Source organism: Nannospalax galili, unplaced genomic scaffold (genome assembly GCF_000622305.1).
Source record: "Nannospalax galili isolate Female #2095 unplaced genomic scaffold, S.galili_v1.0 scaffold710, whole genome shotgun sequence".
Classification (NCBI taxonomy): Eukaryota; Metazoa; Chordata; class Mammalia; order Rodentia; family Spalacidae; genus Nannospalax; species Nannospalax galili.
In genome coordinates this window covers 446,644-458,930 of record NW_008328349.1, presented here as the reverse complement: position 1 = coordinate 458,930, position 12,287 = coordinate 446,644, and the positions used below count along the sequence as shown (strand labels likewise).

Genomic DNA, 12,287 nt, shown 5'->3' with positions numbered 1-12,287 from the left:
TTTATCTTATGTCCCTCCACAAGTCCAATTTCTAACTTACAAGTTATTTCTTGTCCTTTCCAGGAAAGTATTATACTACTTTAAATTTCTCATCTCCACACCCAGACCCAGAAACCCCCAGCCTACTCACACTAATGTAAAGTCAGCACCATGTTGCTGATGTTAGGGTCCGTGACTCAGTGAGTCTCTTCTGGAGAACAAATGCACGAGTATGGAGATGCAAAAATCAAGCAGAGTTTTACTAAACCAGCTAGCTGGGGCCCTTCCAAGACATGCAGGTCTGGTTAGAGCGATTGACCCTGAGGCAATTTTAGGTAAAGATTATATAGGCTCCCCCAACCATTACACAAAAGCCCGCATTTATACAGCCAATAGTTTCAAAGCAAGCATTTCACAAACCAATAACTTTAAAACAAGAAAAATATTACAACTCCCTTCAGGTGTCTCAATCGGGGAGAGATGGTTGGTATGTGCCTGCTACGAGTCTTTCTTGTTATCTTGTGTAAGCAGACATGTCTACATGACATGACACAGAATAGGTCAGGCTCCGGAGGCTGTAGCACTTTGCCTCTATCTCTGGATGCCTGTGTCTCCAGTTGAGTTAATTGGTTACAAGCAGTAAATTTAAACAAGTAAATTCAAGCAATAAATTCAGACAAGCAGTATGTTCAAACAAGCAGTAAATTCCTCTTTCCCTAACAGCTGACTGGCATCTAACATGTACTAAATGGGAGAATGAGTGGAATTCTACTTTGAAACCAGACTGTACAGAGCAAACGACCCTGGTAGCCAGACCCTTAGACATCTGGATGGCTCTGCCCACATTGCCTGTTTCCGTCCATTTCCCTGTTCCACAGCCTCCTGACTCCGCTCCATCTTCAAGGACACTATGAAGGCACCTGGCTCAGAACCACTGCCATCCAAGGAGCGTGAGTTCTCAGGGCTGAGCAAATGTTGGGGGGGCAGATCCCCCAAATCCCAATCATTTTCTGCTTCACTTGACTCCTCCAGATAGGAGCTGCTCCTGCTGCCTACATTGCTGTTGTAACTCCAGAAACTATCATAGCCCCCCAAGAGCTCCAAGTCCTTTTCTTCCTCTTCTTCCATTGGTTCTGAAGATGGGGTCTCCTCAGGGCCTCGAGGCTTCGCCATGACACCAAATTCAAGTTTCCTCAACCGTCACTAGGTGCAGGAAGCCATATTCCACTCCTACATTTTTTCAGGTTTGATTACAAAGTGAAATCACCATCTGATTTTTCATCTGCTCAAAGGAACACAATTCACCTGAGTCCACTGACTCCACTCGTGGAGCTGTTTCTCAACATGTAAAGAACCTGCATCAGGGCACTTTTCTGGCAGTCATGATGTAACCAGTATGAAGAAGCAGATGGATCACCCACTGGCTTAGTCAGCACTTGTGCTGAGCGCTGCTGTTTGTCCTCTTTCCAAGGCTTTCTTTCACCCCCCTTTCTTTCCTTGCCTCCCATTTCACATGTTCTTTTGTTCCAGAGAGGTAGTTGCTAGTGACACAGATCGTATCACGTTCTCAGAAACTGTAAAATGAGCTTGTGGTGGAGTGCCAGAGGAGGATGGTGTCTGCATCGCTCTATTTTGAATTTCTGCTAGAATGACCATTTGTTCAATTCTTTTTTCAGCTTAGTATTTTCCATTCGAAGTCCCTTCTGCAAAGCTGCTCTCTGAGAAGAGCAACTTGCAGCTCAAGATGCTCAGTGATTTGGTCTGCTGTTCTACCCTTCTGCCCTAGTCTCTTCAAAACAGCATCACTATTTGACACTTTTGCCAAGAAATGGCAGAAAATCACATAGCAGCAGCTCCAGAGCAGCCCCAGTTGGGTACAAGCCTGGACCTGGTTTGAGGTTTTTGAAAAAGAGTCTCACTCTGTCATCCAGGCTGGCCTCAAACTTCTGGGCAAGCCTCCTGCCTCAGCCCCTCAAGTTCTTGGGATTATGGATGTTAGCCACCACATCTGGCTCACACAACTTTTATTACAGCTAGTTGTTTTATTTTATTATTAGATTTTGTTACTCTCTCACTGTACCAAAAAATAAACCATAAGTATGTAGGTATATGGGGGGAGAAAACAGTAAATACAGGGTTTAGTACTATCTACTGACTGCCCCAAATCCACTGCAATTGCTACTGAGGATAGACCAGGGTAAACCCTCTGGTATTGCCTGCTTTTAGTTACTTTATTCATTTACTGGGGGAAGGGGTTGAGGCAGTACCTTGCTGTAAGCCCAGGCTGGCATGACACTGAAGGCAATCCTCCTGCCTCAGCCTCCCAAAGTGCTAGGATTACAGGTTTGAGCCTGGTATTTTAATTTTTAATTTATTTTTATTTTATTTTTGAGTCAGGGTCTCACTGTATAGCTCCGGCTCTGCTTCCCAAGTGTTGGGATTCAAGGTGTGTGCCACCACATGTGGCTCATTTTTTAAAATGTTTTATAATTTTATTTTTGTTTTACGTGTATGACTGTACTGCCTGCATGCACCCATGTGGTGATGCAATGCCCACAGAGGCCAGAAGAGGGTGTTGGCTCTGCTGGAACTGAAATTAAGGTTAAGCAGTCAATGCTCTTAACCACTGAGCCATCTCTCCAACCCCTATTTTTTTAACTAATTATTATGCATGCACATGTGCATGGTGTACATATGGGTATGTGCATGATGTGAGGGTATGTGCATAATGTGAGGAGATGCACATGTGGAAGTCAGGGGACAACTTTGTGGAGTTGGTTCCCTCTTTCTATCTTTAAGGCATTCCAGGGATTGAACTCAAGTCACAGGCTTATGCAGCAAGTGCTTTTATTTGCTGAGCCATCTCGCCAGGCATGGCCTGGTGCTTTTGGTTAATTTTAAAAGATGTTAATTTTGGAGGCCACATAGTTGGGCAATCTATTATTAGTCTCCTACAAGCTTTCCTTTAGATGGCACATCTGAGGCCACTTTAAGAGTTAAAAAGCTAAACAGTTAAAACCATTAGTGAAAAATTACATTTCACTGTCTTGATGTGGACAGTTACTCTCAGTTATATTTTTCTGTCCTTGGAGGATAAAGCTGCATTTCTCTGTCTCCACTAGTTCTCTGAAGAAAAGGAGCTGTGATGATTTATATTGATTGTCAACCTGCCAGGATCTGGGATCACTCACCTGAGAGACAAATATCTGGGCAAGTCTAGGAGGGATTACCTGGATTAGGTTAATAAAATGGGACGATCCACCTAAAATATGGGCAGAACCAGACTGCACAAAAAGGAAAATGTGAGCTGAGCAAGAGCATTTATCACTCTGCTTCTTGACCAGCTTCCTCAAGCTCCTGCCACCATGACTTTCCAGCCTTGATGAATTACACCCTGGAACTGTGAGCCCAAATAAGCCCTTTCTTCCTTAAGTTGCTTTTGTCAGGGTGTTTATGACAGCAACAGGAAAAGTAACTAATAGAGTGGCGCATATCTATATCTATATCTATATAGATATATTTCTTTTTTGGTCTTTTTGAGACAGGGTTTCCCTGTAGCCCCAGCTGGCCTTGAAATCCAGAGATCCACTTGCCTCTGCCTCCCCAGTGCTGGGATTAAAGGCTTGTGCCACCATACCCAGCCTATACTGTTTATTATTTTTTATTTTATATGCATGAGCGTAACGCCTGCATGTAGGTAGATACGTCAGTGTTGTACAATGCCCACAGAGATCAGAAGAGAGCATCAGATCCCCTGGAACTGGAGTTAAGGACAGTTATTAGCTGCCATTTGGGTGCTGGGAATCGAACTTGGGTCCTCTGCAAGAGCAGCCAGTGCTCTTAACCACTGAGCCATCTCTCCAGCCCCTAGAAATGGAATTTTAAAAAATGTTTTGTCATGCTGGGCGCAAGCCTTTAATCCCAACTCTTGGGAAGCAGAGGCTGGTGGATCTCTCTGAGTTCAAGATCAGCCTGGTATCCATAGCGAATCCAGGTCAACTGTGGCAACAGGGAGACCCTGTCTCAAAAGACCAAAAAAAAAATTTAGTCATAAGACTTCCTAATGAGTAACTTCATAGAGTTACAGAACATCTGGGCCAGGCCTGGTATCACAGGACTTTAATTCCAGCACTCAGAAGGTAGAAGTCAGGTGGATCTCTCTGAGATCAGGCCAGCCTGGTTGTGTCCCAGAAACCTGGTTCCTCCAAGGGATGGGGCATGCCATGGAGAAGGGACTGCGGAGGGGCTTCTGGAAGCCATCTTGGGATGGAAGCCGGGAGAGCGGAAGCCAGGAGCACCCCAAGATGCGTGGGCCAGTTAATGGGTGGGTGTGGCAGCCCACAGGGCAGAGCTGAGAGCTGGGTGCCAGGTGTTAGTCTCTGTAAGTTTCTCCATCCCCCCCACAAGATATAAACTATAATAAATTCACATAAAAATATATTACATGGTTTTTCTGATAGTGCAAGAGACCCAGAGAGGACTCTGGCAACACTGGTCTAGATAGTGAAGTCCAGGTCAGCTGGAGCTACAGGAAGACCCTGTCTCAAAAAAAAGGGGGGGGGGGCTGGAGAGATGGCTCAGCAGTTAAGAGCACTGACTGCTCTTGCAGAAGACCCAGATTAGAATCCCAGCACCCAACATGGTAGCTAACAACCATCTATTACTCCAGTTCCAGGGGATCTGATGCCCCCTTCTATCCTCCTCCAGCACTGCACAACGTGGGTACACTTACATGCAGGTATAACACTCCTACACATAAAAAGAAAATAAGAAACAAAAACAAAAATTAGAGTTATAGAACATCTGGTGGACTACAGATAATAGATCATGGGTCAGAAAAGCAGAACACCCAGACATGCACGGTGGTACACTCCAGAACATAGCAAACACCTGTCTCTGGGAGAGAAAACAATTTGCTCCCAACTTACTGGTCTGTTCAGCCTGTCAAAGAATGAATATAGACTCACCATTTCAGACCCACATCTGCTGCTGGTCTTGGAACACAGGCCTGGTGGATAAGCAGAAGGACTACAGTACATGAAATTCAAACGTCAGTATCTATAGTAGTTTTATTGGAACACAGCACCAACATTTCATAATGACTATAACTCCTTTTGAGCTACAAATAGGAGCAGTAACCAAGTCAGTAGGACTCAGATATCCTAAAATATTTACTATTTGTTCCTTTACACAGAAAGATTGCTTAGCCCTATCCTTCACTCTTCTCTCCCACCTCCCCAATGTAGCCATCCCTACATGCAGTCTCTAACAGACCACCTTTTTCTCTCTGATCGCTACCCCCATGCTAACACTATTGGCGTTCCCATGAAATAGTCGCACACTGGGGACCAATGTTTAAGAGTCCTTTTACTTGTCTAATATATGTGTGCACCATCGAACCCTCAGCACTCAGCCCAATGCTGTGTCCTCATTCATTACTTAAACATATAACGCTCAGCTGGGGGGGTGTGCCGTGGGCTCAATCCTCAACATTGCAAAAATAAATGTGTATTGAGTAGCATGCTGAACAGATGGCTGAGGTGGTCCCAACGTTCAACGAGTTACAAAGGAACTTTTGGTATAAAACCAACAAATGACTCTGCAAGGATGAATGAGAAAAGCACTAAAAAGCAAGCATTCTGCAGCAGACCCAGAGAGGGAATCCTACTTGGGGAACCAGGCCCTTGACCCCCACCGTGACATTCTTACTGAGTTTATGTGCTGTCAGAGAGTGTCCTCATTTGAAAAATACGCTCAACCATTCCAGTTTGGCACGGTTATAATGAAAAGGGTCCACTCCTCACATAAGGCAGCAGCACGAGGCTCAGCACCTGCTTCAGGTGCTCTGGATGGAGACAGTCGCTGTCATCCTGTAAAACCCTGAGTTTTGAGTCAGTGGCGTCTTGGTGTGCAAAGCGGAGCCCCGCATCCCACCATCGAACCCTCAGCACTCAGCCCAATGCTGTGTCCTCATTGATTGAGGCAAGAGCAGCGACCTCCCAGAGCCTTGGCTTCCACAGCTTTCAGCAAGCACAGCTGGGAGGTGGTACAGCGGGAACTCCTGGGGAACCGCTACGAGTAACCCCGGCAACCCGCGGGGCAGAAGAACTACAACTCCCGGCGGGCTTTGCCCGCGTTTAGGGCTCCTCTACATTTTAACATGCCCAGCCTTCGGAAGCTCCGCCCCCAGGGCGCGGCAGCTTTCCCCTCCGTAGCTCCGCGCGCGGCCACGCCTCAGGACCGACTACGAGTGACGTCATCATGGCTTGCGCAGCGCGCGGGGTCGGGAGTTGGCAGATGGCCCTGGACGGTGGGTGGAGGCCTGGGACCGTAGACTAGGCATCTGAGGGCGCAGGGATGCCTTCGTCGCAGCCGGTCTGTCAGCTCCTGGAACTGTGAGTCCGCCCGGGCCGCCTCCCTCGTGCTTCCCCGGCCCCTCGCTCCCTCCCCGGCCCTTCCCGCTCCTACCTCGGAAGCCCCGCTGCTTCCTAGCCCCAGGTTGCGTCTGTCGCCTCCCCGCCGAGGATCGCGGTGCTGCGTGTGCGGGCGGCCTTTCCTCGGTGCCTCCGGCAGCCTGGACCCCGCAGCTCAGCCGCGGTGGCGGGGCCGGAGCAGCGACAGCCTCGCTGAACAAAGGAAGCGTCCGCCGGCCCTCAGAGCCCGGCCGAGGCGGGCGCGGCTCGACAGCCCGGGTGCACGGACAGTAACAGCCTCTCCCTGTGCCCGAGCTCTTTAGTGGGAGCGGGGCGTGTAGTCCAGCGCGCTGCAAGCTGGGGCACGGTTGCCGTGAATTCGAGGCCAGCCTGGGTTACAGTGTGAGGCTTTCAAAAAAGCCAAATAAAGGGAAATTTGAGAATTCGTTAATACTAGTACCTATCTCCCATGGAGTCTTTGTGAATAAACATGTGTAAAGCCTTTAGAAGGACACCACAGGGCGTGATGGCACACACGTGTCAGCCAAACCCTTGAGAGGTGAAGGAGGATCAGATGATCAAGGCCATCCTCAGCTACAAGGAGAGATAGAAGCCAGCTTCGACTGCATGAAACCCTGTCTCAAAAACTAAACAGCCAGGGCTACATAGTGAGACCCTGTCCCGAACAGAAGAAGCCCTTTGGTGCCTCAGTGTTTGCTATTGTAACTTTTAAAAAACAAAACCCCAAAGAAAAGTAGCCAGTTTCTTGGCTAAAAGTCAAAATGTCATTAGGCCTCTTAGCAACATGCTCTGTTCCAAAGGCCAAAATGTCAAAAGTATTTGGGAGCTCTTATCCATAAAATATTTCAGTTACCTCTTCAGAGGGGGCAATGTTAGAGTAGCAAAAAGCCCCATTAAAATAAAGAGTACAGGAAGTTATCAGAAAAAAGTGATGGGGAGATACAGGAGGTGGCGGAGGGGAGGGAGTGGACAGGATTTGTTCAAAACACCTTATATGCACGTATGAAATTCTCAATAAAGTTTTTTTTTTTTAAGTTAAAAAAAAAAAAGCCCTTAATCCCGGCATTGGGGAGGCTGGGACCTGGTATGCATAGCGAGTTCCAGGCCAGCTGTGGCTATAGGGAGACCCTGTCTCAAAAAGATCGAAAAAAAAAAAAAAAAAGAAACACAAAGAAGCAAACAGTAATGGTTTAAGACGACAAAGACACTATTTTGGGTCCTTTCGTGCATCTCACATTGCATGACAAGGGGCGTAGCCTGCCTGGGTGTCAGTGTCCTCATCAGTATTGCTTTGTTGCTAATTTTTTTCCTTGAGACAGAGTCTCAGGGAGCCCATACTGGCTGTTTAAACACTATGTAGCCAAGGATAACCTTAAACTTGTGATCTTCTTGCTTCCATCTCCTGAATGCTGGGATTACAGGCATCAGGCATGTACCACCATGTCCAGTTTACTGGGCATCAAACCCAGACTCTGTGGATGCTGCACTAGCACAGTACCAACTGAGCTACATCCCTAGCCCTGTTGTTTTGTTTTGAGGTAGTGTCTTGTACCCCAGGTAGGCCTTATGCTCACTGTTTATTCGAGGCTGACCTTGAACTCCTGATCCTTTCTGTCCTATACTCCTGAGTACTGACATTATAGGCCTGAGTCACCACCAGCAGCTTGGTTGGCTTTTGTTTGGTTGGCTTTTGTTTTGGTTTTTTGAGACTGACAGTTGGTTTCTGGTTTGTAAAAAAGGATCTTAAAGCTGGGCATGGTGGCGCATGCTTTTAATCCCAGCACTTGGGAGGCAAAGACAGGCAGATCTCTGTGAGTTCAAGGCCAGCCTGGTCTACATAGTGAGTTCCAGGACAGCTGGGGCTACAGGGAGACCCTGTCTCAAAAAGACCAAAAAAAGACCAAAAAATAAATAAAAAAGGATCTTGAGTCAGATTTAGCCATGCCACAAAGCATATTAGTGCAGCAGGTGGGACTTTGGCCGTGAAGGAAACAGTGCTTGGTTCATATCCTGGAGCTGCCCCTCACCTCCTCACTCACCACCATCTTGTCAAGCACTCCCTTCAAGAACCCTTTGGATCTGGCATCTGGTGATCATTTTTGAATAGAAGAACCAAGAAAAGATAAGAATCAGAAATTATCCTAAAATTTTCAGCTTTGATCAATTGGGAGAATGATGATGAGACTATTATGGAAGAAAAAATATGAGGGAAATGTATTATAACACCTGGCAGAAATATCAAGCAGGAATATAATTTTTAATCTGAGAGCTAGGTATGGTGCCTGTAGTCTCAGCACTAGGAGGCAGAGGCAGGTGGATTTCTGTGAGCTCAAAGTCAGCCTGGTGGTCTACATAGCGAGTTCCAGGCCAGCCCGGGCTATATAGTAAGAACCAGTTTCAAAAAAAACAAAAGGTTTTTTAAAACTCTAATCTGAGAGGTAGAGGTTGAGGCTGTCGGTCAACCCTATCACTTAGGGATATGTTGGTAGATGGTACAGTCCTTTACTTTAAAACTCTAAAGACCATCAGAAAACTTTCAAATTGATAAATACTTTTTTTTTTTTTTTTTTTGGTGTGTTTGAGACAGAATCTCTCTGTAGCCCCAGCTGGTCTGGAACTCGCTATGTAGACCAGGCTGGCCTTGAACTCACAGAGATCAGCCTGCCTCTGCTTCCCAAGTGCTGGGACTAAAGGCTTGAGCCACCATGCCCAGCTTGATAAACACTTTTAACAAAGTAGCAGAATACAGAACATAAAAATTAGTAGCTAGCTGGTCATGGTGGTACACATCCTTAACCCCAGCACTTATACTCCAGAGGCAGAGGCAGATGGATCTTTGCAAGTTCCGTGCTAGCCTAGAGTACATAGTGAGACACCCATCTCAAAAAGAAAAAAAAAAAAAAAAGAAAAATCTATAGCTTATCTCTAGTAGTAATGAACATGCTGAGAAAAAAATGAAGAAAGAAAACAGTCCCATCCACAATAGCCTCAAAAACTTTAAAACACTTAAAGAAGGTGAAGAAGTCACTAGAAAATGGAAAGACCTCTCATGCCCATGGATTGACAGAATTAATATTATGAAATGGCTGTACTACACAAAACAAAAACAATTTACAAATTCAGTGCAATGTTCATCAAGATTCTAATGATTGTTCGCAGAAATGTGAAAAAATCCTAAATTTCATATGGAAGCACAAAAGACCCCCAATATTCAAAGTAGTCTTGAGCAAAACCCAATGATGAATGCCAGGGAGATAGCTCAGTAGGTAAAGTGCTTGCCATGCAAGCCTGAGGACCTGAGTTCAGCCCCCAGAACCCAGATGTGGTGGTGCTGGTTTGTAATCCCAGCACTTGGGGAGGCCAGGACAGGAGGATCTCTGGGGCTCACTCTCTGTGAGTTCAAGGCTAGCCTAGCCTACATAGTGAGTTCCAGGCCATCTGCAACTACAGGGAGACCCTGTCTCAAAAAGACCAAAAAAAAAAAAAAAGAAATGTGAAAAATTTCAGACTTTTATTTTACGTGTATGAGTGTATTGCCTACATGTATGTAAGTGTACCTATGTCATGCAATGCCATGGAGATCAAAAGAGGGCTTCAGATTCCCCTGGAGCTGGAGTTAAGGATGGTTCATAGCTGCCACATGTATGCTGGGAATCCAACCCGGGTCCTCTGCAAGAGCAGTCAGTGCTAACCAATGAGCCATCTCTCCAGCCCGAAGTTTCAGACTTTTAAAAGAGCAATCTGAAATATGTGTTGTCATGCCCTAGAATAAAACCAATTAGTGAAGCCACCGTATGGGGGACCCTGCCCTGAGACGATGGATAGGAAGGCATAGTGTAAACACCCTGGGACTTGGGTGTTTGGTAACAAGCCCTTTATTAAAAAATTCAGGTTTTTATACATTACAAGGAACTGGCAATCACATGGGGTTTGGCAGTTATATACAATCAGACAAGAAACAGGACATACAGCTTTTAACTGGTGCCAGTTAGGGGCTGTTTGTAAAGCAGGATGCTTGAACTTTTACTAATGGTTACCAGTGCCTGTCTGGTAATTTATTGGCCACAATGTTTTCTTTCTTAGGGCTAAAACCATAGTTAACTTTTAGCTTTTAGCCCAGGAGTAAACTTTTAACCTGGCCTGTTCTTTTAGCTAGTGATAGCTGAGAGTTATTTGTTCAGGACAAGGAGGTGGGCTAAGGGCTGTTGACCAAGATGCTCTCCCTCAGAGCAAGGAGCTTAAGCTTTTGACCCAGCCACTTTTCTGCTAGCCCTATAGTGTTCTGTGAGACAGGGATTTGAGGGACTGCTGTTTTCAGTGCCCCATCCTTCAGCAGGGTTTGTAGCTTGATCTTAAAGTTTTAGATTGATATCGCTCTAAAGCATGCCATCCTGGTTTCCTACATCACCAGTGTTTATCAAAAGGGAATAACTATCCACTGTGAAACATGCCACCATTAAAAACAGTAGAGCCAGTACTTAAGTGCCTTGAAGGGATTTCACAAGAGATTACTGAATGAAAAACATGTAGAAAAGTGGGTTAGACTGTGTTTAGAGAAGCAATGCCACCTCCTCTCGCACACACTTTTTGTATGTTTGTGTGGATCTGTATATACAAACACAGAAGAAAGAAAGTATACCCTAGATTAACATGAGACACTAATGGCAATTGAGTAAGGGCAGGAGACAAAAAGGTGAAAAAACCACAATAGGAAAAGAAAAAAAAGATGGTCACAGCCAGGCGTGGTGGCACACGCCTTTAATCCCGGCACTTGGGAGGCAGAGGCAGGTGGATCTCTGTGAGTTCAAGGCCAGCCTGGTCTACATAGTGAGTTCCAGGCCAGCTGGGGCTACAGGGAGACCCTGTCTCAAAAAGACCAAAAAAAATGGTCACAATATATTTTCACAGTAATTCATGCATGTAAAGTTTTGTGTATCTAGTGGTATTTGTAGACAGAATTTCTGGTTATGTGACACAAATATGAGTTTCTCAGATGGCTAGAATTTGAGGCCATAGATTAACCATGTTTGATACGTGGGTTTAAGGGAGGCTAAAGATCCCTTCTACCCATTTTGGTTTGTCGTTTTGTTGTTGTTTATTGTGGTATTGGGACTGAAACGAAAGGAGTATGCTTCCTGGTGCCACTGAACTACATCCTCAGCCACCCTTGCTTAAGTGGAATCTCTTGGTCTAGGAACTAAACAGGCACAGGACAAATTAGCAAGAGAAAGCACGCAGATTAGTAGTTTTTTTTGAGAGAGTGAAGACCCAGAGAAACAGCCAAAGCAGAAATCTTTCACACCATTTTGACAGAACAGTAAATGTGTGAAAGAAAGGGCGGTGATAAGGACTGGGGAGTCAGGTCTAGAGCTGACACTGAGAGCTGTGTGGTAGGGTATGAAGTTTGTGTGGCCAGTGCAGACAGTGCCCAGGCTCTGGGGGGTTATTTCTGGTCCTAGCACAAGGAGGGTGTCCAGATCCAAGGAATTTCTGTGGTTTGCTAGTGTAGGAAGGATGGAGTCAGAGCCCTTTCTACAAGCGCCCCATTGTCAGTGCTCTCGGCCTTAAGTACTTGGTGTATCAAATCTCAGTACTTGGAGTAAATTGTCCCCAGCCACAAGCTTGACGGCTGCCTCTTCTGGTAGCTCTGCATGTGCAGATATCTCTGATTTGTGCTTGTGGGAATCTTTGTGGCCAGAGATTTTTCTCTAGTGATTCCGTTACCCTCATAATTTTTTAACCCACACATTTTTTTAAGCAGTAAAAACATTTGCTTCATTACAGATACATTTTTCAGTTAGTAGGCCCATTTTAATGTTTATTGAGGAGTGTCTTAGTTTGTTTCTTCACTGCTGTGACAAAACACTCTGACCA

At 45.6% G+C, this 12,287-nt stretch overlaps 1 protein-coding gene and 1 long non-coding RNA gene across 2 annotated transcripts in view; one reads left to right on the top strand and one right to left on the bottom strand.

Moving 5' to 3' along the window:
• Positions 1–473: 473 nt before the first annotated feature.
• On the bottom strand, positions 474–5,845 carry LOC115069204. Its single transcript, XR_003848485.1, has 3 exons — positions 5,689–5,845; positions 4,947–5,007; positions 474–1,209 (listed from the first exon to the last, which is right to left on the bottom strand). It is a non-coding gene; the product is annotated as an uncharacterized LOC115069204 (long non-coding RNA).
• A 385-nt stretch (positions 5,846–6,230) lies between these two features.
• The window catches only part of Amn1 (antagonist of mitotic exit network 1 homolog), a 39,156-nt gene continuing 33,099 nt past the window's right edge, over positions 6,231–12,287 (top strand). Inside the window, exon 1 of the mRNA XM_008827000.3 lies at positions 6,231–6,374. Coding sequence (XP_008825222.1) covers positions 6,337–6,374 — 38 coding nt within the window. The 5' untranslated portion in view covers positions 6,231–6,336. The remainder of the gene's footprint in view (positions 6,375–12,287) is intronic.